The sequence below is a fragment of the Littorina saxatilis genome, linkage group LG17 (genome assembly GCF_037325665.1).
Source record: "Littorina saxatilis isolate snail1 linkage group LG17, US_GU_Lsax_2.0, whole genome shotgun sequence".
Taxonomy (NCBI): Eukaryota; Metazoa; Mollusca; class Gastropoda; order Littorinimorpha; family Littorinidae; genus Littorina; species Littorina saxatilis.
Window position 1 is genome coordinate 49,204,443 of NC_090261.1, and position 25,093 is coordinate 49,229,535.

At 40.3% G+C, this 25,093-nt stretch overlaps 1 protein-coding gene across 1 annotated transcript; it reads right to left on the bottom strand.

Annotated features, from left to right (window-relative positions):
- Nucleotides 1-131: 131 nt before the first annotated feature.
- Nucleotides 132-25,028, bottom strand: LOC138953688 (double zinc ribbon and ankyrin repeat-containing protein 1-like). Its single transcript, XM_070325581.1, has 16 exons — nucleotides 24,952-25,028; nucleotides 18,780-18,907; nucleotides 18,021-18,168; nucleotides 17,633-17,759; nucleotides 17,016-17,112; nucleotides 16,477-16,577; nucleotides 16,069-16,196; nucleotides 15,665-15,701; nucleotides 14,811-15,096; nucleotides 10,084-10,187; nucleotides 8,559-8,745; nucleotides 8,026-8,129; nucleotides 5,589-5,669; nucleotides 5,093-5,226; nucleotides 4,615-4,689; nucleotides 132-4,124 (listed from the first exon to the last, which is right to left on the bottom strand). Exons 2-16 carry the CDS (start codon nucleotides 18,886-18,888, stop codon nucleotides 3,968-3,970), a joined length of 1,875 nt encoding a protein of 624 aa, XP_070181682.1. The 5' UTR covers nucleotides 18,889-18,907; nucleotides 24,952-25,028; the 3' UTR covers nucleotides 132-3,967.
- Nucleotides 25,029-25,093: the final 65 nt, after the last annotated feature.

Consider the following 25,093-nt stretch of genomic DNA (forward strand, 5'->3'; position numbering starts at 1 on the left):
GATTTAAGTCTAACTGAGGTTACTTTACAGAGGTAATGAACATAAAATAAATGAAGCGTCCCAACCGGGGGTTATACTGTACACATACATGTATTTAGCAGATTCTTTCACACACGCACAAATGCGGTAACCAGTTTCATAAGACATTTACTAGAACCTGTACAGCATAGACAAGGAGAGAACGGCACATTGAAGGCACAATACTACAGGGGACTACCAAGTACACAAAGCATACACAGTTCATTAGGCACAGATTTATGCAACGGCTCTTGCTATGAGCAACGCTCTTGGATGAAAATATCTGGAAATTCTTGATATGACTGATTTAAACTCTCAAATCTCATCTCACTTGAACTTATGATGTTACTGTATCTCTGTGGAACTGCTGGGTGGTGTGCATGAGAAAGAGTTCAACCATGTTGGACCCAAGCACCGAGTCAAATTGGTGAAAATATCAAACAAGTCTCAACATGAACCCATTTAAATCAGTTCCCACTATCTGAATACTTTATCGTGCACAACATCCCAAATGCTTGCTGCACGTTCGGTTGCAATGAAGATGTCTCAGGAGACTTGAGAAGCAAAATGGTATCGCACTTAAAAAGTATTGTGTCTGCCATAACAAGAGTTGCTTGATGTGTACAAAAAACATCTCGTATACTGCATTTACAGTCGCAAAACTTGCTTTTCTAAATTCACAAAAATTCTCAAACATGTACATCAATCATCAAAGGTTTTGTAGTTAAACTGTGCAGTACCGGCACAGAAACAAAAGTAACAGATAGCATACCCGACCTTACCTAAAAGTTTTACCTATCCAATACAAAGATCTCATCATGTACATAAACATGTATTTCAATTGTGTGCCTATTGATGAACAAATAACTTATACACATACTTCAGAAACCAATCCTGAAATGATGGAAACAGAAACGAATTAAAATGAACAATTTAAAATTAATGAACCGTCTGTAACAAAGGCAGGGCTATGGAAGTAATTTAAATTACAATTACACTATGAGCTATTGCGTTAAGGCAGGTACATATGGCAGTCAAAGTTATGTAAAATTAAAACTCTGGAATAATGAAGACGGGCCAGTAAAATGTACAGAACTGATGAAAAAAATTATGACATTATTCAGAATTATGTTACATCAACGACAAAGAGGAACGGTTTAGCGGGCACTGGACAATCAGTCTATTCAATAATTCTGCTAATGACTAAATTCTAATTAATTGAATTCTTTTTAAACAGTTTTGAAAGGTACATGTACTGTAAACACAGAAATATGCAGGATATCACAGAAAACGCCTCATGACACACAAAAACTCCACAAAATTCATCAAATGACAGGGAAAATATGCACATGTGAGAATGAACATTTAAACAATTGAGGTTTTCCACAGTTTTCTTCACAACATATCTGGAAACTCATGGCAATAAGGCATGAATAAAATCTCTCCCAGGCATGCACACACATATATGATGCATCCACACAAGCAGAATGTGCAGACAAACTAATATATGGATCCAAAAACAATACAAGTACAACAGTTAACTTTCAATGAACATAAGAGCACATGTGAAACAGTATCCATGTAAATCTTTCTTAAATGAAACCAATCGAGCCAAACAGTAAAAAAAAATATTACGTGATCCAACAAACTCATGCCAACAGCACTTTATTTGGATAGAGAGAGAATGTGCGTGTGTGTGTAAGAAATGATTCAAACTCGACAAGTCACATCACAGAGAACGTTCGTTTAGTACTCGGTGCAAAACTGAGTACAACATTACAGTCGTATGACACCACAATGTCAATGGTCTCAGTGGAATGACCAATTGTGCAGAAGTAAAACAAAATGTCCAAGGCCTCTGTTTATACAGTTTAGCTATATAAAAGGAATGCTACGCAAGTTCTGTACATCCTCTGTACACAATCAGACACCCAAACCCCAGCATGTACTTTGTTAACTCGAAACCAGCACAATTTAATAACGTAATCAGAACAAGAAAAATAAAGGTTTTTTTCTCTCAGTTATTACTTTATTTTCACATTTCTGTGAAATTCGGGTTGCTTCCTCCTAGTGGAAAGCTAGCAGCAACAATATTCATGTTACACAGTTGTGTGCCCGTTTATAGGTACATTATTCCCCCCTCTGCTTCTTTACCTCTGTAAACTTGTAGGGGTAGTTATTTTTCGATAATGACCCAGCAACCAAACAAATAACGACCCAGCAACAGCCTGAATCCTCAATAGTGCAATGGGTTGAGAAGTTGTTCTGTTTCGGTACTACTTTTTGCGACTGAAAAGTTCCGAACGCTCTAACGTACGAAATATACATCTCTGGAGCAAACAATACAAACATACCGCATTTAAATTAACAACTACAGGCCTGAACACATGAATCTTCATATAAAATCCATGAGTTCGGTTGTTTTCTGAATCTAGATTTGCCGTGCTCAAACGTTCATCACAAGCAATTTCCCGCAAGGCAAGTAACTCATACTTTGTCTAGCGACAAGAGTAGTTCCCCTTCGATGTTAAAATATTTAGTCAAAACTTGACTAAATATAAAAAATGTAAGACTTCCTCCCTTTTAAGACCAAGTTTTCTCAGACTTTCTGTTGATAATCTCTGTAAATCTACCCCCTATTTTAAGACTCCCTCCGTTTCAATACCTGATTTTCTCAGATATTTGGTGGTCAAAGGGGGATTTCACTGTGTGCACCAAACATGCTACAGTGCAGAATGTTCTACTGAACAAGCATAATGAAGAGACAGTTAATGGGTTTAATAAAATGGAAAGCGTGCATGGAATCGCTGCAGTCAAACTAGAACTAAAAGGTACATAAAGTGTGATGATTTTGTCTAATGATGAAAAGAACAAGCTTTTTGTTAATTAAATGACAACAGCAACGCTATAGCAACAATAAAGCTGGTATGGTCTTCCAGGAACTTAAGATGCCATCACACTTTTGATTTTTCACATTTTAAAACAATTAAGTATTAAATACGATTCCACACCATTGGAAAATAACTTTATGACTGCCATTTTTGTAGTTGTCAATTATAAGTACCATATTTCAACAAAGACCATGAGTCACTTTTCCTGAGTTGCTGGGCAAAATATAAAAGTAATTCAGTAATCAAAAATAGAACAAGTAAATACATTTAAGTTTTCATTAATAAGTAAAAGCTAGTTCCTATCTATAAATTAGCTGACATCAACATAGTATGAATCATAAAAACAGTGACATGCTGTGCTGTCACTTCAGATAACAAGTATACAATGAGATCGATTCAGCACACCACCACCATTTTGCTACTACATGTAATATACTTCTGCATATATATACACAGAGGCAGCTACAAACCAGCATTGCAGCCTTATTTGCAATTCTCCAGGTACATCTGGCACAGAACTATGTCAGAAGTCAAATGAGAACAAACACACTTCCACTAAGTTCCTGCAAATGTTACCATGGAAGATGGATATTGCAGCTTAATAACATCAGGCATCGGAAGTAATTAAAAAATGAAAATTTCGGAAAACTAGGGGGGGTCCCCTGGAGTTTCTCGATTTTTTTTTCTCTTGAATTTTTTTTTCTGGGAAGAGGATTTTTTTTCTCTCGGAAATTTGTAGCTTTTCTCGGAAATTTTCGGATCCGAGGAGAATTCCCATGCCTGAACATTTCAATGCACCTAAATAAAATCTCACACTAAAATGAGACATCAAAACTGCATGGTGGAGATACACGGGGAGCATGAATTGTGTATCTACAAAAAACATGTACCTAGAACCTACCTCCTACAAACCTCTTTACTGCACATTGTATTCTCTAGATGAGTCACTAACTTGCTAAACAGTCATTAGTCTTTTGTCTTATGCACTACTCAACCTTGCCTCCCTATCATCACCTATATTTTTCAGATGAAATATGAGAATTATTGTTTAACTGTTTTCATTGTGCAGAGCTGTGTGGTCGGATCATTTTCTGAAGCTGTGACTGCCCGAGCGCTGAAGCAAATCTTTTCACCAGGTTTTCGTAACCAGCCTTTGTTGCCATTTCGTAGGGTGTCTCTCCTCTGTCATTCTTGATGTTCTGGTCAGCACCACAGCTGGAAAAAACAAAATAATTCAGTTGAACATATGACAAGAAAAAATAAGATACATCATTATTTTTTAGGGTATGGTACACACAAAAAGCAACCCTTGCCCAGAGAGGGGCTATTCTATATTTCTTTACAAAAATGTACCAAAAAAAGTAACTTCAAAGAAAGTATTTTAAGACTGTGATATATATCTCATAGTCATCACATTCTGTGAACAACGCAGAGAGTGCAGAAATTAAATCTACAAACAGCAAACAGAATAATTTGACCTCATTGGGAGACAGAGATTTGGTTGACTTATATGATGTATAAGTTCTCCGGCAAAAAAAGACAAGCTCAGATAACTTTTCCCACAAAAATGCCTCTTTCACAAGCTTCTTTCAATAAACTGACCTATTTTTAAACCATAAATTGAAATTATTTGAAGGGTGTAAGTCTAATTCAATCATCTTCAAAGCACCATCCATTCATTTCTCACAAACAAAAGTTTACTCACATGAGTAAGGCATCCACACTCTTCAGTCCAGATGAGCCCAGGTTGACAGCTTCATGCAAGGCTGTGTTGCCTTTTCTGTAAGGAAAAGAGACCGGGAAAATGACAGATGTGTGCTTGAGGTTTGTGTGCATGAAGACTGTGTGTGTGTGTGCATGCATCTGTTGGCTCAATAATTCAAGTGTTGTTTTATTTTTTATCATTGTTCATTTTAACCTGCAATTCCGTACATTCCGCACTGTTGAACTTCCTATGCAGCATTAACTTTCAGAATACTGCACTAACAGAAGAGAACTGATACAGTCGAACCTGCATGTTTGTATCGACCGTCCAAGGGACCGAACTAAAGTGGTCTTCATAGACAGGTTGTGGTCGCTATTTGGAAAGGTGAACAAAATCATCGGGGATCCTTTGGGGTAGTCGTAATAGGCAGGTGGTCATTATCAGGGGATGGTCGCCAGGGCAACAATACCAAACTTACATGGATGACGGCCCCTTAGCGTTGGCATTCGCCCCAGCCTGCACCAGTACCGGGATGCAGTCAATGTGTTTGTTCTTGGCCGCCATGTGCAATGCGGGCAGACCACTCTTGCTTGCACAGCTTGGGTTGGCGCCCTGGTAGAAACATATAATCAATCATATAGCGCGATGACAAAATTTAAGAGTGCTTGCACAGCTTGGGTTGGCGCCCTGGTAGAAACATAATTATAATCAAACATATAGCGCGATGACAAAATTTAAGAGTAAAAATGCAGGAAAGGAATAGTATGGACCTATATTAATAGAATGAAAGTGCATATCCCATGGTACTCACAAGAAAAATGTGACTATTCAACAAGTTTCTTCTCACGCCCACATGGTAACACAAAACTTTTCTTAGAACACTCAGAAAAACAGACAGATCACACACATACACATACGGACACATGTGCACACACACACACACACACACCCACATACACACACACACACACTACCTCATCAATAAGTTGCTGCACTTCAGTACTGGAACCTTCTCCCTGGCTTCCCAGCTCACGAATCAACTTGGCATCCAATGGCTGATAAAAACAATCAATATAAAAAATGTAAAACACCAAGAAATCAGAACACATGTCAGGCTGTTTCGTCAGACTTTAAACATAAATGACCCGAACATCCAAATGATGATCATTTTCTTTGACAGTCTTCATACCTGTAAAATTAGCTTTTAGTTATAGAGTCACCATGAAACAAAAATTTTTCATGAGACAAAAACATTGGAAACTATGAAACACATGAAAAGAGATTTCACCAAAAGAAAGGGGTGTGTGAGTTGGGGGGTGCGAGTTGGCCTTCTGCGTTGGCAAATGGACACAAAAGCATTCAGAAAAGATATCCAAGAACAGCCAAGTGTGTGTTCAATTAAGAACACTCCTAATCAGCATTGTACCCCCGGCGGGTTAGGGGGAAGAATTTACCCGATGCTCCCCAGCATGTCGTAAGAGGCGACTAACGGATTCTGTTTCTCTTTTTACCCTTGTTAAGTGTTTCTTGTATAGAATATAGTCAATGTTTGTAAAGATTTTAGTCAGGCAGTGTGTAAGAAATGTTAAGTCCTTTGTACTGGAAACTTGCATTCTCCCAGTAAGGTAATATATTGTACTACGTTGCAAGCCCCTGGAGCAAATTTTTTATTAGTGCTTTTGTGAACAAGAAACAATTGACAAGTGGCTCTATCCCATCTCCCCCCTTTCCCAGTCGCGATATAACCTTCGTGGTTGAAAACGACGTTAAACACCAAATAAAGAAAGAAAGAATCAGTATTGTGTAACCAAAACAGTCGCAGATAAGTGCACTCCTATATACTCAGCGGAAACCCAACGAGTCTCAGATTAGAGCATACCTAATCAGCATCATGTGACACAAACAGTCTCATATAAGAGCACTTGACTCAGCGTAACATAACACAAACAGTCTCATATAAGAGCACTTGACTCAGCGTAACATAACACAAACAATCTCATATATATAAGAGTACTTTTATTGTGGTTCCGATAGCTCTTAGAGTTTCATAGTTCTCACCATGTCTGTATAGTGTATGTATTAGTTACTGTGATACCAAATTGTCTTACCCATGTATGTATGATGCTATGCGCCAGTGATGTATGAATGCTATTTATTTGGCAATCTCCCGATATAACCCCGTCGGTTCAATCTTCAAATGGTTCAAAACTACAAACACCGTACCGGTTATGGATTCCTACAACGGGATAACGGAAAAACCAAGTTCAACACCACTCTATATATACTCCAGACGTCACGTGACGGAAAGAATGTCATCACACCATTGAAATGACATTCTTTCCGTCCCCTATAGGCGACGAAATAGGTCAAATTTTGTGCACTTTTTAGTGGAAAATGCTTCGACGCCGGAGCGGGTACTGGACCCAGTGCCGTTGTAGTGCAAGTGTACTTTGTAGTGCACTTGCACTACAACGGCACTGGGTCCAGTACCCGCTCCGGCGTCGAAGCATTTTCCACTAAAAAGTGTGACCTATAACCGGTACGGTGTTTGTAGTTTTGAACCATTTGAAGATTGAACCGACGGGGTTATATCGGGAGATAGCCATTTATTTTTGTTTTTATCACACAGCAAGCTGCTTTCCTCGTGTATTTTTTATGTTCATTCATGTATTGTACACTTGGCAATAAATTATCTATCTATCTATCTGTACTTGACTCAGCGTAACATAACACACAGAGTCTCATATAAGAGCACTTGACTCAGCGTAACATAACACACACAGTCTCATATAAGAGCACTTGACTCAGCGTAACATAACACACACAGTCTCATATAAGAGCACTTGACTCAGCGTAACATAACACACACAGTCTCATATAAGAGCACTTGACTCAGCGTAACATAACACACACAGTCTCATATAAGAGCACTTGACTCAGCGTAACATAACACACACAGTCTCATATAAGAGCACTTGACTCAGCGTAACATAACACAAACAGTCTCATATAAGAGCACTTGACTCAGCGTAACATAACACACAGTCTCATATAAGAGCACTTGACTCAGCGTAACATAACACAAACAGTCTCATATAAGAGCACTTGACTCAGCGTAACAAAACACAAACAGTCTCATATAGGAGCACTTGACTCAGCGTAACATAACACACACAGTCTCATATAAGAGCACTTGACTCAGCGTAACATAACACAAACAGTCTCATATAAGAGCACTTGACTCAGCGTAACATAGAACACAAACAGTCTCATATATATAAGAGTACTTGACACAGCGTAACATAACACAAACAGTCTCATATAAGAGCACTTGACTCAGCGTAACTTAACCAAAACAGTCCTAACCCTAACCCTAACATAATAAAAATGGTCTGCTGTAAGTGATCTTACCGACAGCTTAGGAGCTTGGTTTTTTTTCGCCTTTGATCGTCTCGCCGATCTTTTTCTGCCACCAACTGACATTGTTGATCGAGAGGTGATGTTGTCCTCGCTCACTGTCAAAAAGAAGACACACTTGTACAACACACTAAAGAAAAGATTACCTACAACAACAACAACATGAACGGATGTTGAACTTAAAACAATGCAGGGGTACTCAACACACCCTTGGGGAGAGCCAAAAGGAATTCAGTCAAATTGTTCCCCATCTTAACGCACAATATATACTCATTGAGTGTGCATAGCTTCCATTTTTAGCCTTTCTTGGTCAAACATTTTCATGCAGCTGTTGTGTGATTCTCATGGCAAACACAGAGTTTTTGAACAAGAACTACAAAGGCCTTCAATTTTTTATGTCACAGGTATCCTTTCAAGACAGGTTTGTTTACAGATCGAGTCCTCTATGGAGGTGTTTTCTCACCAGAGAGGCACCCCTAAGTACAGGTATTGTAACAGCAGAAGACAAAACCAGCTCATGGACTTACTGAGTTCATCTTCTGATGCACTAGCAAGGCTGTCACGATCCATGTGCTGGCTCAGAAAACCTTTGCGGGATGAGATTCCTGAGACTCCAACATTGCGTTCCACAAAGGGATCTTTGCCGTCTCGCAGGGCAAAAGTCAAGGTCAAACCGAGTTCATAGCCGTCCTCCTTCACAGCACTTGTGATCAGCTGGTCACAGAAAAAAGTTTCAAATATTCACTCCAAAACTTTCAACAACAAAAACACCATAAAAATACATTCTTGAAAGACAAGAAGGGCAAAGCCCATACGACTCACATGCTTTACACATTTTTCCTACCAAAATACATGTGACTTTGACCCAAGGTCAAGGTCATCCAAGGTCATGCAACACAAAGCTGTTAATTCAAGACATAGGAAGTACAATGGTGCTTATTGGCTCTTTCTACCATGAGATATGGTCACTTTTAGTGGTTCACTACCTTATTTTGGTCACATTTTATAAGGGTCAAAGTGACCTTGACCTTGATCATATGTGACCAAATGTGTCTCATGATGAAAGCATAACATGTGCCCCACATAATTTTTAAGTTTGAAACAGTTATCTTCCATAGTTCAGGGTCAAGGTCACTTCAAAATATGTATACAATCCAACTTTGAAGAGCTCCTGTGACCTTGACCTTGAAGCAAGGTAAACCAAACTGGTATCAAAAGATGGGGCTTACTTTGCCCTATATATCATATATAGGTGAGGTATTCAATCTCAAAGACTTCAGAGAAAATGGGAAAAATGTGAAAAATAGCTGTTTTTTAGGCAACATTTATGGCCCCTGCGACCTTGACCTTGAAGCAAGGTCAAGATGCTATGTATGTTTTTTGGGGCCTTGTCATCATACACCATCTTGCCAAATTTGGTACTGATAGACTGAATAGTGTCCAAGAAATATCCAACGTTAAAGTTTTCCGGACGGACGGACGGACGGACGTCCGGACGGACGTCCGGACGGACGGACGGACGGACGGACGGACGACTCGGGTGAGTACATAGACTCACTTTTGCTTCGCATGTGAGTCAAAAAAACCCAATAATTTGTGACAAAAATTATATACAAAATGAATCTGTTTCTGCTTGTTCTTCTTCAATCATGGGCTTAAACTCCCATGTGCACTCATGTTTTTGCAGAAGTGGGTTTTTAGATGTATGACCGTTTTTACCCCGCCATTCAGACAGTTGTATGCCGCTTTCGGGGGAAGCATGCTGGGTATTTTCGTGTTTCTATAACCCACCAAACTTGGACATGGATTACAGGATCTTTTCGGTGCACACTTGGTCTTGTGCTTGCGTCTAAACACGAAGAGTGATAAGGCACTAGCAGGTCTGCACATCAATTGACCTGGTAGATCAAAAAAATCTCCACTCTTAACCCACCAGGCAGCAGTGGCCGGGATTTGAACTCACAACCTTCAGATTAGGAGGCCGATATCTTATCCACTACGCCACTGCGCCCATCTAACAAGCATATCAAAAGACGATGCAAAAAATCTTACCCTGCCCATTTTCGGCTGTCCAATGAGAGCACGGAACTCAGCGTCATTCTGTGCATGGGCCTTCAGATGTGCGCAGATATGGTCAATCTGCTTTCTCCAGTAACCTGCAATAGTCAACACATTTCGCCTATTAAGAATGGGAATACACACACAGGCAGACACAGAGACAAACATGCATGCACACACACACACACACACATTGTTCTGAAAACATTAGCAGACAAACACTACACCTGTACTTCATTATTCAGTAAAACCACTGAAGTACAGGGTAATTCCCTTTCATCTCAGTAAGACTTTTCTGCTTTTCTGCAGCAGTTTATTTCATGGGACACACGATGGGAATATGCTATTGTTAATCCGTCTCATTGCAGTGGTAATATTGTACCTGTGATAGGAGGACACCCTTAGGAACACCAAAAGTGTACCGACATTGCAGATGTTCTTTCATGACAGGTATATATATGAGCCTTTGCCAAAAGGTGCCATTTCGGACCCATGTATTTTTGGAAAGCAAGTGTAATTAACTGGATTACCCCAACATGTTTACATGTATTGTGCTTTGAAAAAGGGAGTTTGATGAATGCTTTTTTTAATGTTTTGAAGCCTGTTGTTGTTGTGAATGTTAAATAAAAAATAAAATGTTTTAAACATACACCAGAAACGGCCCCGAAAAATTTTGGACATTTTGGTGTCCTCGGGAAATGTTCGATTTTTCATGGTCTGCATCACTTTATCGGTTTTAATCAGCGTATTTCATACAGTCTAAGCATGCAACTCTTAGTAGAATGTGCAACAATCGTAATTAGAACCAGAATTTACCGAAAACCTCGCCCAGTAAATACCCGGTTATTTTCGAAGGCCTCATGTCCGCAGACCAACTTGTTTACAGATTCGATTTTCGCCGGTCTTGGTGCTTTGAATGGCCGCCATTTTGGATGAAAACGATAGTTTCGTGTTCGAGGAAATAAAAGCAGTGTGTTGCATTTGAGTCAGAATTTGCGAAGTTATTGTATCTAGCAGCTAAAAAGAATCGATGGAGTTTAATGTCCGAAAGTAACGTTTGACACATTTTGTTATTTTTGCAATTTTCACAAAGAAGTTTCGCGAGTATTTTTTTCAAAAGCGTGGAAACCACTAGCTTTGCTTCTTTGGCGTTTCCGGTCACCGATTCGATTAAAATCATGGAGACGACAAGCCGTAAAGTTGAGAAAATATTGTACTGTCTGTTCAGGGTAAGGTGTAGATCTATACGTAACGTTTGACACTTTGTAGATCTAATGTTTGACACTTGCCCATAATTCTTCTCCCGACGAATTGAATTAGCTTATATTATCCCATGACCTGCCTCTTTATCTCTGTTAGCTGAGGAGGTGATTATTCTGAATATTCCATCACAACCATATGGATATCCTATGGATATCCCATCACAACCGAGTTTCGATCTCAACTGTCATTGGTCATTGTCTTTGATTTCAGAGTACAATTGAATAATTTATGGAGGTCATCTGCATATTCAGAGTTTACAGATGGACTACTTTTTACAATTAGTCAAGTTTTGACTAAATGTTTTAACGTATAGGGGGGAATCGAGACGAGGGTCGTGGTGTGTGCGTGTGTGTGTGTGTGTGTGTGTGTGTGTGTGTGTGTGTGTAGAGCGATTCAGACTAAACTACTGGACCGATCTTTATGAAATTTGACTTGATAGTTCCTGGGTATGATATCCCCAGACTTTTTTTCTTCATTTTTTCTTATAAATGTCTTTGATGACGTCATATCCGGCTTTTCGTGAAAGTTGAGGCGGCACTGTCACGCTCTCATTTTTCAACCAAATTGGTTGAAATTTTGGTCAAGTAATATTCGACGAAGCCCGGACTTCGGTATTGCATTTCAGCGTGGTGGCTTAAAAATTAATTTATGACTTTGGTCATTAAAACTCTGAAAATTGTAAAAAAAAAAAAAAGTTTTTATAAAACGATACACATTTACGTTCATCTTATTCTCCATTATTTTCTGATTCCAAAAACATATAAATATGTTATATTTGGATTAAAAACAAGCTCAGAAAATTAAAAATATAAAAATTATTATCAAAATTAAATTTTCGAAATCAATTTAAAAACACTTTCATCTTATTCCTTGTCGGTTCCTGAAGAGAGAGAGAGAGAGAGATAGAGAGAGAGAGAGAGAGAGAGAGAGAGAGAGAGAGAGAGAGAGAGAGAAAGAAAGAAAGAAAGAAAGAGAGAGAGAGAGAGAGTGAGAGAGAGAAAGAGAGAGAGAGAGAATGAGAGAGAGAGAGAGAGTTTGTTTGTTTGTTTGCTTAACGCCCAGCCGACCACTAAGGGCGGCCACACACACACACACACACACACACACACACACACACACACACACACACACACACACACACACACACACACACACACACAAAACCCGACCGACTGAATATGTAAGTGATCCACGTGTGAAAACCAAAACATAACAGCGCGATGACAGCCAACATTTCTATCCCCGACTGACAAACAGTAACACTGCATGCAAACTGACTTGGGTCAACGATCAAACCAGCACGGCCCGAACTGAATTTGTTGCGCTGCCATTATCGTGCGCAATTCTGGTAAAAATATAAACCCGGTATGCCGAATTGAGTATAACGAAAGTCGATGTCATATACATGATACACAAGGATATTTTAAAATGACTTTCAAAATGTAAAAGCAGATAGCAGACCTTTTTATAAGCAATTTGAATGACTGAATGTCTACATACAAGTCGAATGACGCCGTCCATTATGCTGACAAATGGGAACTAGCTATGCGCATGAATTCATTGACATGAATTTCGACTGCGGAGGCTTTTGGCAAGCTGAAAACAGGCACGGGCAGGTTTTAGTGGAAAAAGTAAGTGTTTTTAATGAAAACGTCGGAGTAATGGGATAAATAGCTTACACACTCCGAGTTCTGATTATCTTGCATATTGTGTAACCTATATACAACTGCTTGCTACTTTTGGAGGCAAATTTGATTGAAGAAAAATTCGATCCTCTGTTTTTGTTAATATCCGTGTTACGATTCAGGAGGATACGTTCATATCCGTGCAACGATTTAGGAGGAGACATATATGTCCTTGTAAATATTGTAGCCAAAGCTGAAAAAATGCTTTTGGGTTAGCAGGGGGAAGGAATATTTTCATGAGATTGTTTTAACACCACCCCCTCCCCAACATAAAAAAAAATCAAAGTTTTTTTTTTTTAAATTTGGATTTTGCTAGGATTTTACGTACAACTAATTAAAAAAATTCGATTTGATTGAGAACCTTGTTCCAGATGTACATAGACATTAGGTTAAAACTGTATTCTAAATGTCTGTTTGAATATTGTAGTTATTTTTGACATTTTCATTGATTTCATGTCCACTGACTCCATGTAACACGTGACAGGTAGAACGCAGATTTGACCTGTTTTGAACATGATGTTACTTTTTTTGTGGTGCTTTGATGTTCCATAATTACCTAATCTTCAAAATATGAATGTATCCTAAAGGTCTATTTAATATCACAGTTGTCATTTATAACATTTTGAATAATTTCATGTCCACTCACACAGTGTAACATGTGACACGTAGAATGCTGTTATGACTTGCTTTTAACATGTTTTGCTATTGTTTCTGTTTTCATATTCCATAAATAACCTAATCTTTAGATTGTAAATGAAAAGTTAGTGTATGTATAACATTCTGGTTGTTATTTCAAATATTATGAATATTTTCATGTCCATCAATATTTTTGTAACACGTGACACCTACAACAACATGTTTAACTAGTTTGAGCAAACTGTAACAACTTTTAGGGATATTTTTAACATGTGTCAGTGTTTCTGTTGAAGTGTTATATTTTATTTTAGGGTTTATACTTCTTGTGGTTACTTAGCAGAAAGTATCAGTTTTGACTTTTATGATGTTTGAGCGTTTTGCGACATTACGTGACACTGCATTCAAGATTTGGCTCCAAATGTACTTTTAAAGACTGATAATGCTTCTGCAGGGTCTGTTTACTAGAAATAAATCATTACCAGTTGTATGAAATGATATTAATGGCTTCTGTGGTCAGTTTTGTTGCACATGTGGCTTTTCTCAAAATTGGCGTTTTATGGCATATTATCAAACCGTACACATTTCCCAAATGCACAAACCATTCTTTTATCACACAAATGTGTTCATCAAAGACTAATGTATCACTTAAAACACACAAAAAAATCAACTGAAAAGGTTTAGTTTGTCACAAATGTCCAAGCACCCCCCCAGCACCTTTTGGCAAAGCCTCATATGCATAAGGTTACCACAGCAAGGGACAACCAAAAGTTTCCTTTCCTGGGAGGTCTTCTCTCATGGGAGGGGCCTCACGTCTCAAGTACAAAGCAATGACACCTCCCATGAAAAGACACCTGTTGTCCCTTTGATTACATATTATCGTAACCACATTTAGCTGTCATGGAAGGCCACCTGCAATGTAAGGCCATCGAACTTCTGTATTTATATACAGGCTGCCTTTGCAAGCACCTTGAAGAAACCACCTGCCCACAACAACCATACCAAAAGATCCCCGACAAGTTTTCCCCCATATAATTCAATCCCCAATTGCGACCACCTGTCTTCTGTCAATAACAACACCTTCTGATCGGGCCCTTGGATGGTCGTTATAGACAGGTTCGGCTGTATCAATTTCCTAACCTTTGCCAGGGCTGACAGCAGTGAGCAGAGGTCGCCTGTCCCTCATCTGTTTCTCAAACAGAACTTTATCCTCCAGCTCCTTCTCCTGTTGGTCGATTTTGCGCTGCGAGGGATAAAACAACCCCACCGTCTGGGAGGCCATGCTCTTGGTCTCTGGTCGCCTAGCCCCTCCTCCCTGCAGTACGTTCAGGGGAATGTCGAAGCCAGGGCTCTGTGGGGAGGTGTAGGCCATGTTTGGTGGAGCGTGAAAACTTTGAGGAGGATAGGCTGTTGGCAGCCACTGGTTCTGAAAGATCGAGCAGAGATCTAAATTCACCAAAGTCAAATTGAAGGCCATTCAGCCATTATAGCACTTGAGGTAAATGAAACACCTGTATTACCACACGTAGACAGGGACAGACATCACGAAGAATACAATGCTTCAAAAGATGCAGACTGTGATGTCCTTTACTTTGCTTCATCATTTCCATACATAAAGTAGGTACATGAAAAAGCAAGGCTGCTTTGATTCGACTTGTCCAAACGTGAGCAAGCAAAACTGTGTTGTTCTCTCCGATATTGAAGCTGTGAGACATAATCACTTGTCTGACTTTGCAGTGTGACAGAAAGTTGTCTTCCACAAGCCCTCAAGAGCTGCTGCCTTTGGCTTTACCATCATGAGGAAATCTAAGGTCTTACGCGGAAGAAAACTCAGTCACACAACATGGTCAGAATATTGTGTAGTGATGCTGTGTTAACCTTGATTGTTCAAACGCATGAAACTATGAATCAGTGGACCAAAAAATCATCCAGGAACTAACTCTTACCCCTATTATATAAATTGCTACAAAAACAAACTTGGAGAAAACACTCACTGTATTTGGATAGTGCCCTTCTGTTGTTGTTGTGAAGCTGCGGATAAAAAAGAAAATGTGTTCTCAGTTTCATGCAAAAGTAATCACACATGTCTTCCATTCAAAAGCTCTAAAACAAACAGAACACCTCAAACAACAAATGCAGCCTCAATTTTGCAGATTCTGTGTGTGTTGTGTTGTGTTGTGTTGTGTTGTGTGTGTGTGTGTTCGATTTGCAGACAGCTACAGAACATGCTCTATGATTTAAAGCTGAACACAATAGCACTGCTTTAGATGTAAAGTTGTTACTCAATAACTCATTCAAGTTAACTGGCAGTAACCAAATAGATCTCATGAATTGTGAAGAGCTTTCAGTTTAAAAAACAAGAACAAATGTACTGTTATACAACTGTGAGGTAACTTACTTGAGGAAATCTCGTTTGTTATTTAGGGTCATATTCTGTAAAGCTTGGATGGCATCCGTTGTGTACTCGCTAGGAAGATCGCGGTGATCAACATGGCGAACATCATGCACAATGTTTCCGTTTGTAAGCTGAAAAGAATAACACATCAAGGAAATGATTAGGATCAAAATGGAACCTGGTTCAGAACATTTTTGTATAACATTCACAATTCTCATAGAAACTGTGTAAACATACAAACTCACACACATACACATACTCGTTCACACACACACACACACACACACACACACACTCACACACAATCGAAAGAAAAATAAGATAATAAAAGAAAGCTTCCTACACAAAGCATACCACTGTTTTCTTCACATCAGGAGCAAAAGGGTTCAACACTTCAATAACAATCGTTACCTGTATCTGTGCGTGACGGGGGTTGGATCCGGATCGACGGCTCTCAGAGAACCGGGCTCCCACTGGGGCTCTTCTTCTGGAGCTGCCAGGGAACTTGGCATCTGACAACAAGGATTAAACATGAAAACAAAAAGCAAACACAACAGCAACCAGCTTCTGTAAAATCTGTTATCAACTTTTCGTCAGACAGTCGCTGACTTCATCAGGATGGCAAGGATAAGTTAGGAATGATGGCACGTGACGTACATTGATTAAAATAAACAAGAATTAAAATCTGCATCTCATCTTGTTATGAAGTGAATTCATATAAATTCGGGGTTAGGAATATAGGTGTGTGTGAGTGTGTGTGAGTGTGTGTGAGTGTGTGTGTGTGTGTGTGTGTGTGTGTGTGTGTTTGTGCGTGCCAGATATTATAAATTCAGTTTTTCGGTGTCTTTTTTTTTCTTCTTCAATGTACAGCTTAACGTCATAAAAATAAAAATAAAAATGTACACAGTAGCCATAACTGATCGCCATGAGTACTTAATGACATTATTTACCTGCGATTGATTGTTGCATCTCTTTTGTGGCAGCGACATCAGTCCACGCCGAGTTGGAGGAGCGTAGCAGCTCATTCGTTGCTCTCTCTATCCGCATCTGCGTGTAAAAAGTTTTCATTCGTCATTACTTTGGTACCTGAAATGGTAAGGCCCCTCCAATGAAACCCCTCTTGTCATATAACTGGCCACCTGCAATGCAGGGACACTTGTGGTGGGTTGCAGGTTCTAAGGGTGTCCATTCATCACGGTACCACTGTACCACATTCCAGGGAGCAGTTATCTCTGGCATAATCACCGTTTTGTATCACATCTGAAAGGTTTGACCTTGAAGCTGAAAGCAACATTGTTACAATTACTACAGGGTTTACCTAAATTTTACTGGCCAAAAAAACTGAAAATACAGTACCAGAAATTAAATCAGCACCAGCTACCAGTTGATCGATGTTTCATTCAGAAATAATAATATAATTACTGAAAGACTTGTCTAATGCCTTGATGAAGGTAGAGACACATTTCTACGAAAGGCAGGGTTTGTACTGGCTTTAAAAACAAAAACACCACATACACAAACAAACTAATTTACTAACAAAAGAATAGTCATGGATTTCTTATCGTACCTTTGACCTCTCACGTTCCAGGTCATCTTGGAAACCGACATCATCGTCCATGGGTATGACCGCCGGTGGTGGTACGTACTGCACTTCAAACACCTTCGTCACTACTGCACTTTCTCGCTGCCCATCCCTGTTCACAGTGTGAAATAACATCAGGATTAAAACCAAATTATATGTGCATATATATGTTACTCCAGTACAGAAGCCTAATGTAAGTGGTTGCCAAAACATCTTATTATCAGCACACAAAAAAAGAAAATAATGGGGAAAAAAACAAACAGAAAATAAAACCTTCAACTGATTTACGTGCAGGACCACTGAACCAAAATAATCTAAATCAATCAAGTAATCAATCAATCAATAATACTGAGAGTGAGAGTACAAAACTAACCCAGACAAAGCCATGGCTTTCACAGTTTGTTTGCCAGCAGGTAAAGTGAAGGGACCACGATACTGCATGGTGCATTTATCACCAAACCTCTGGAACGGATCTGGTTTGGTGCCATTGATGGTGTAATGAATGCGAGCATCTTTTGTTTCTGCAACAGAATGCATTTCACAAAGTGAGCAAATCAAACGCAAAAAAATAAAAAACATTAAAAATTTTTAGATGTTAGAGAACCTGTTGAACTGTCTCCAGTCACGGTAAAAAACTACACACCGAACAAAACACCAGTTATACAAATAATGTTATCAAAAATGCACACACAAACACACGCAGATTGACTGTGTACTTGTGGCTTTTATTCACTTGTTTTTGTCGATAGGTAGTTATCATAACTTTTTCCAACCATCTTTTGTTGCTGTTCTTGGCATCATCACCCCTTCTTTCCTACAGTGATTTAAATATGCATCAAGTTTCCAGTTAGCTTTTATCTTAGCTATGTCCCTATGAACAACTATTTACCAATAATGCCACACCAGACGAGTTAGCAAATGAAATCAGGTTATCACAGCTACACTTCACTAAAATATAAATAAATGATTTCACCATGTAATCGAACGATACCATGGATCAATGAGAGAACCTAAAAGCCAACATTCAAAAAGTGAATAGACACATATTTCATCTTTGCTGTACACACACACAAACACACACACACGTGCGCACGCACACACTCACACATGTCACACACATGCATAAACATACCTGTTCTCAATTCTATTTTGGTATTGGAATCAATGGCAGATTTATGGAGGCCAGGCATGGGAGGCCTCAAGGGGATGATGGTGGGCACAATAACAGAACCCGCAGTCATCTTGCTTTTTTATGGCTTCCTGCATGGGAAAGGTTTATTCAGCTATCAATATGTGATGATCATAAAGCTGCAATACTTATATTATAGTTGTGTTATCCTTATACCTGACAGCACTGAAAAGAAAAACAATTTGATATTGATGAAAAGAAAAACAAAATCCTTCATTAATTCTAGAATAAGAATGGTTAAGTGGCATACAATGGTTGCACATTGGGTCTTATAGTTATACTTTTATATATATAGCCTTTGCAGCAAGGAAGAATTAACTTCAACATAAAAAGCCGCTCACTAAGCTTCTGCAGCTGCTTTGTGTGAGGGCGGAAATGGCTGTCAGCAAAATATCAACACACATGCACACATATATATACTGAAGGGAAACTGTGCTTCTAGTTCTAACGATGAATAATATAGGCTTGTATAAAGTCTACAGCAAGGAACTTGTGAAGAAAACAATTTGCATAAAACAATGGGATTATGCACAATTTGTGGAAATCCTACCCACAGGTTTACCTCCTATATATATATACATATATATCATACTAAGTGATAGAAAGCAAAGGGTGAAGGTCAATGGGTTTATGTCAGACTGGAAAGACGTGACAAGTGGAGTGCCCCAAGGCAGTGTACTGGGCCCGGTTTTGTTTGTTATATACATTAACGATCTCCCTGAAGTTGTGAGCAGTCTGTGCAGCATGTACGCTGATGATACAAAAGTGTACCGACAAATCAGAACTTGTGAAGATAGCAAGGAACTCCAGAGGGATTTGGACAGTTTGGTCGACTGGGCAGACAAGTGGCAGATGCGCTTTAATGCAGATAAGTGTAAGATATTACAGTTGGGTACAAAAAATCAGAAACTTGTGTATAATATGAGAAAACCTGGCAGCGTGGACAGGGTTGATCTGGAAAGCTCAAGTGCAGAAAAGGACCTTGGAGTCAATGTAGACAGTGAATTGAAATTCTCAAAGCACGTGGAAACACAAGTCAACAAAGCAAACAGAATCCTGGGTCTCATTAGACGGTCTTATGAGCATTTGGACGCAGAAACGCTAAGACTTCTCTTTGTTGCACTTGTACGGCCTCATCTGGAGTTTGCAAATGTGGTGTGGAGTCCCCGACTCGAGAAAGATAAAAATTTGATTGAAAGTGTATTAAGAAGAGCCACGAAGTGTATTCCAGGGTTGAAGACCTTGAGTTATGAAGAGCGTTTGAGAGTTTTGAAAGTTCCAAGCATGTGCTATAGGCGTATCCGGGGAGACATGATTGAAGCATACAAATTCGTGCATGGATACTACGATTGCAAGAACCCACTGGAGCTGAATAGCCTTTGTAATACCCGTGGACATCAGTTCAAGCTCAAGAAGAAACAATGCAGAACAGCTCTCCGACAATCTTTCTTCACGAACAGAATCATAGACACGTGGAACTCCTTGGACAAGAATGTGGTAGAAGCGCCGACAATGAACAGTTTCAAAAATCGCTTGGACAATGCACTGAAAGATTATATGTATAGCCCAAATGTCAGTATGCCTCTCACTACACCAGCCAAGAAAAAGTTGATAGAATAGGCCACGGTCAAAAGATCGTGTAGGTTACCTAGCCCAAAGTTAGGCTAGGATAGCAACTGATCAAAAGATCAGACAAAGGCTTAACAGCCTAAGTACCAGTCTGATAACATAACATAACATAACATAACATAACATAGATGAATACCCGCTTCGCCGGGTACGGCTTCGCCGGGAAGAAGTCGAGCCGAATACCCGGCTGTGCCGGGGACGCCGGCGCACCGCACCAAGGAAGGGAGATAAACGCGCAAAACACTGGAGAAGAGTAAAAATAGTATAACAGGAATATGGATTGAGCGTTGTCGACAGTGACCTTCTAAAAATAGAAACGGGAATATGGATTGACGCCACACAAAGGAAGGGAGATAAACGCTGAAAACACTGTTGGGCGCAAAGTAAGAATCCGGGGCAGAGTTGGAATAATCGGGATTTCCCGAAACCTCATTTGATTTCCAACAAAGCGCCGCATTTCCGGAAACGAGCTGCCTCGTTCTAGAAATGGCAACCCTTCGACTGGCACAAAAAAGTATACCCAATTCACAGGTCATGAATAAGGCATATAAAAAAATCAAGGTCTTATCTGTATAAGACTTGAATTGGGGGTGTGGGGGTACACTGTGTAACAATTCTCTCACTAGTGACACTCAGCGCATGCAGCTAGCTAGTTGCCGCTGCTGTCTCGATCTATTTTGAACACAATGATTTTTTTTTTCTTCTCAGAGTAGAGTGTTAGTTTGTTACAACAGGCTGAAATCATCTTTAATTTGAATCAACATTTTGCAACAATCACTGAATCACATCAATATAGCGCACAGACTCAAGTTGCACATTACGTTTCAAGAGCCTAGATTACCATACAGTGACAAGAGCCTACTCAGTAAAGGGACGTAATGCTCAGGGGTCGACACTAACTTATTTGGCCTGGGGCCCCAGAGATGGAAATTGCTGGGGCGGAAAACAAAAATCTGGGGCCCACTCTCAGTATTCACGTGCGGCAATGCATTGTCTGTTTTTCTTCATCGTACACATTCTTTCAACCATTTGACATTGAAATTACGACAGCGCTTCGCGCTTTTGTCTGCATCGGTCTCCTTTTTATATTTAGTCAAGTTTTGACTAAATATTTTAACATAGAGGGGGGAATCGAGACGAGGGTCGTAGTGTATGTGTGTGTGTGTGTGTGTCTGTGTGTGTGTGTAGAGCGATTCAGACTAAACTACTGAACCGATCTTTATGAAATTTGACATGAGAGTTTCTGGGTATGAAATCCCCGAACGTTTTTTTCATTTTTTTGATAAATCTCTTTGATGACGTCATATCCGGCTTTTCGTGAAAGTTGAGGCGGCACTGTCACGCCCTCATTTTTCAACCAAATTGGTTCAAATTTTGGTCAAGTAATCTTCGACGAAGCCCGGGGTTCGGTATTGCATTTCAGCTTGGTGGCATAAAAATTAATTAATGACTTTGGTCATTAAAAATCGGAAAATTGTAAAAAAAAATAAAAATTTATAAAACGCTCCAAATTTACGTTTATCTTATTCTCCATCATTTGCTGATTCCAAAAACATATAAATATGTTATATTCGGATTAAAAACAAGCTCTGAAAATTAAATATATAAAAATTATTATCAAAATTAAATTGTCCAAATCAATTTAAAAACACTTTCATCTTATTCCTTGTCGGTTCCTGATTCCAAAAACATATAGATATGATATGTTTGGATTAAAAACACGCTCAGAAAGTTAAAACAAAGAGAGGTACAGAAAAGCGTGCTATCCTTCTTAGCGCAACTACTACCCCGCTCTTCTTGTCAATTTCACTGCCTTTGCCATGAGCGGTGGCCTGACGATGCTACGAGTAAAATGGCATTGCGTTCAGTTTCATTCTGTGAGTTCGACAGCTACTTGACTAAATATTGTATTTTCGCCTTACGCGACTTGTTTCGTTTCTCTCCACCCTGTTCTTCATCTTCATTTCCATGTTTTTTTTACACCAGGGATATGTTGCCACATTTTGCGTTTGGCATTTGAAGGCGATACTTACCTCTCACGCTAAAGAGCGCAATCTGGGAGTTATTTCCCTTGCGGCATTGTCCTTCGACGATTTCAATGTTTTTTTTCTTGACTGCGGCATTGATCGTAACGCAAATTTCAGTGACGACTTTGACTGGCGATTTTTAGTGATTGGCTCTGGCATTAGAATTTTCGGTTTGTCATTGTTGGAATTTATCCTGGGGCGGAGTGGGCCCCAAGCTTCGGCAATGTTTGGGGCGGAACACAAAACTCTGGGGCGTTCCGCCCCCCGCCCCCGCTAGTGTCGAACCCTGATGCTGTCGATCTCTACAGCCCAGAGAGACTGTGTGTTTAATATATAATCAGTTAAGACCGAGTAAAAAATTATTACAATCGATAGTAACCAGTGAAAAGTTATATCGGAACACTCTTGTTGTGTTTTTGTTGTTGTAAAATGTAAGATCTGAAAAGTTAAAAATTACGTAAAATTGGTGCGTTTTGGTCGAGTGGGATGGGTCGTTGAACTGTGTTGTTACAGCCCACCGAAGTTATCAAAAGTGTTTTTTGCTTTTTGTAATTCGGTTGGTTTACAATGCATCTGCTTTTTCAAGACTAAGCATTGATCACTTTAAAACACAAGGATCATCATTGGCCATCATGACTTGTATCATATTACATCGCATTCTAAGAAAGAGCAGAATTCTCACTATGCGCGCGGTACATTTCTAGAATCGCGTAGCGCAAAGTTGGAATTCCTACAATGGCGGCCATTGTTGGAATTCCAACAAAGCGCAGGTCATTTCCGGAAAAGCGCCGATGACGAGATGGGTCGCAACAACACTGGAGAAGATAAGGAAGTGTTACTGGGAATGGATCCAGAGAAAAACCAAAATCGGTTCAGCGCTGGGCGCTGAGAGCACGTGTTGAAATATCTCATCGAGCAGGTTGTATCCGGGGTCTACCTGAATATGCCCACCAAATTTGAAACAGATCCATCGAGAACCCTGGGCGTGCATCGCGGACACACGCATACACACACACACACACACACACACAAGTCGTAAGATATATAGTTGTTAAAAGAGTGGGAACAGTTTAATTTGCGCTAATTTCCTTCGACAAAGGCTTCAGTTTTCCACCAGATAATCAAATTATTAAACGATTTAGGTCAGCAGAGACCATTTACATGATGCACTGGTGATGCAGTTTGGGATTGCATTACCGATTGCTGTTGTAAATGTAATGTTTTTGTCACAGCTTGTCGCCCTCTTTTTACTCTACATAAACGATCTGCCTGAGGGCCTCACCTCCACCTCCCGCCTGTTTGCTGATGATACTCTTTGCCACAGAACTATCAGCTCCGCCAGTGACAAGCAAGCCCTCCAAGAGGATCTGAACCGCCTCGCTGAGTGGGAGCAGAAGTGGCTGATGAGCTTCCACCCGGATAAGTGCCAGACTCTCCCGGTGTCCAGGAAAAGAAACCCCACGCCATGCTCTTACCAACTGCACGGCCATACCCTCAGCCCTGTAAACGAGGCAAAGTACCTCGGAGTGACCCTGTCCCACGACCTGAGGTGGGATATCCACATCCTAAACATCACTAACAAAGCAAACCAGATGCTTGGCTTTCTCCGACGCAACCTAAGAGTCGGCTCACAGGAAGTGAAGCAGAGAGCCTACTTTGCCCTTGTCCGTTCTCCCCTGGAATTTGCGAGTCCCGTGTGGGATCCGTACACCTGCAAGGACGTGGATCGCCTCGAAGCTGTGCAGCGCAGGGCAGCCCGATGGGTTGTAAATCGCCACCGCAAGACTTCGAGCGTTGATGCCATGTTGGAACACTTGCAGTGGCCCACATTTCAAGATCGGCGCCGCAGAGCCCGCCTCATCACCATGTATAAATACACCAATGGCTTGCTGTCGATCAACACCCGCAACACACCCACCCCAAATCCCACCGCCAAAAGCACCAGACTCCTTCACGATGCTGCCTACCAGCTACCGTTGTGCCGCACAACCTACCGCCAGAAGTCCTTCTTTCCACGCACCATCGTGGACTGGAACGCGCTCCCGGGTGAGGTCGCTCTCAGCCCCTCTCTGGAAGCCTTCAAATCCCGGATCTAGACACCCTTCCCCGCCCCCACCCCCCTCCCCCCGCCCCTGATCCTCCCCACCTCCCTCCTCTATTTCTACCCCCCACTAGCTATCACTGAACCCCCGGGAAGTTCTGATGACACCAGCTGCAAATCATCTTCGCAACTCTCTCCAAAGTCTGCAGAATCTTCACTTTGATGAAGGCGGCAGTCTAAAGAAAGAAGAAATTCCTCTGATACTCTTTTGCTCAACGCGACATGTTTTGACTTGAAAATTGAGTGCATTTTGCAAACATGCATCAGTAACAGAGCAATCGAGCAAACAATCGCACGGCAATGAATCGTCAGAACAAAGGCTGGTCGTAAATGTAACATAAAAATTGTGATTTCTCACCGTTTTTTGTTTGAAACGGATGGATGAGCTCGAGCACTTGCTTGCTTGTGTAGCAACAAGCCCCTGGTGACTGTTTCGTACGAGTTCTTTGATTGGCTGTTTTACAGTCACTTCCGACGAATATCGACCGGTGAGGGAGAGT

Excerpts from the sequence above, each read along its gene's own strand:
- LOC138953688 (XM_070325581.1), bottom strand. The coding sequence starts at position 18,888 with ATGACTGCGGGTTCTGTTATTGTGCCCACCATCATCCCCTTGAGGCCT. Across the intron at positions 17,760-18,020 it reads AAAGCCATGGCTTTGTCTGG|GGATGGGCAGCGAGAAAGTG; the intron begins GTTAGTTTTGTA and ends CACTGTGAACAG. Across the intron at positions 4,690-5,092 it reads GCTAAGGGGCCGTCATCCAT|AAAAGGCAACACAGCCTTGC; the intron begins GTAAGTTTGGTA and ends TTTTCCTTACAG.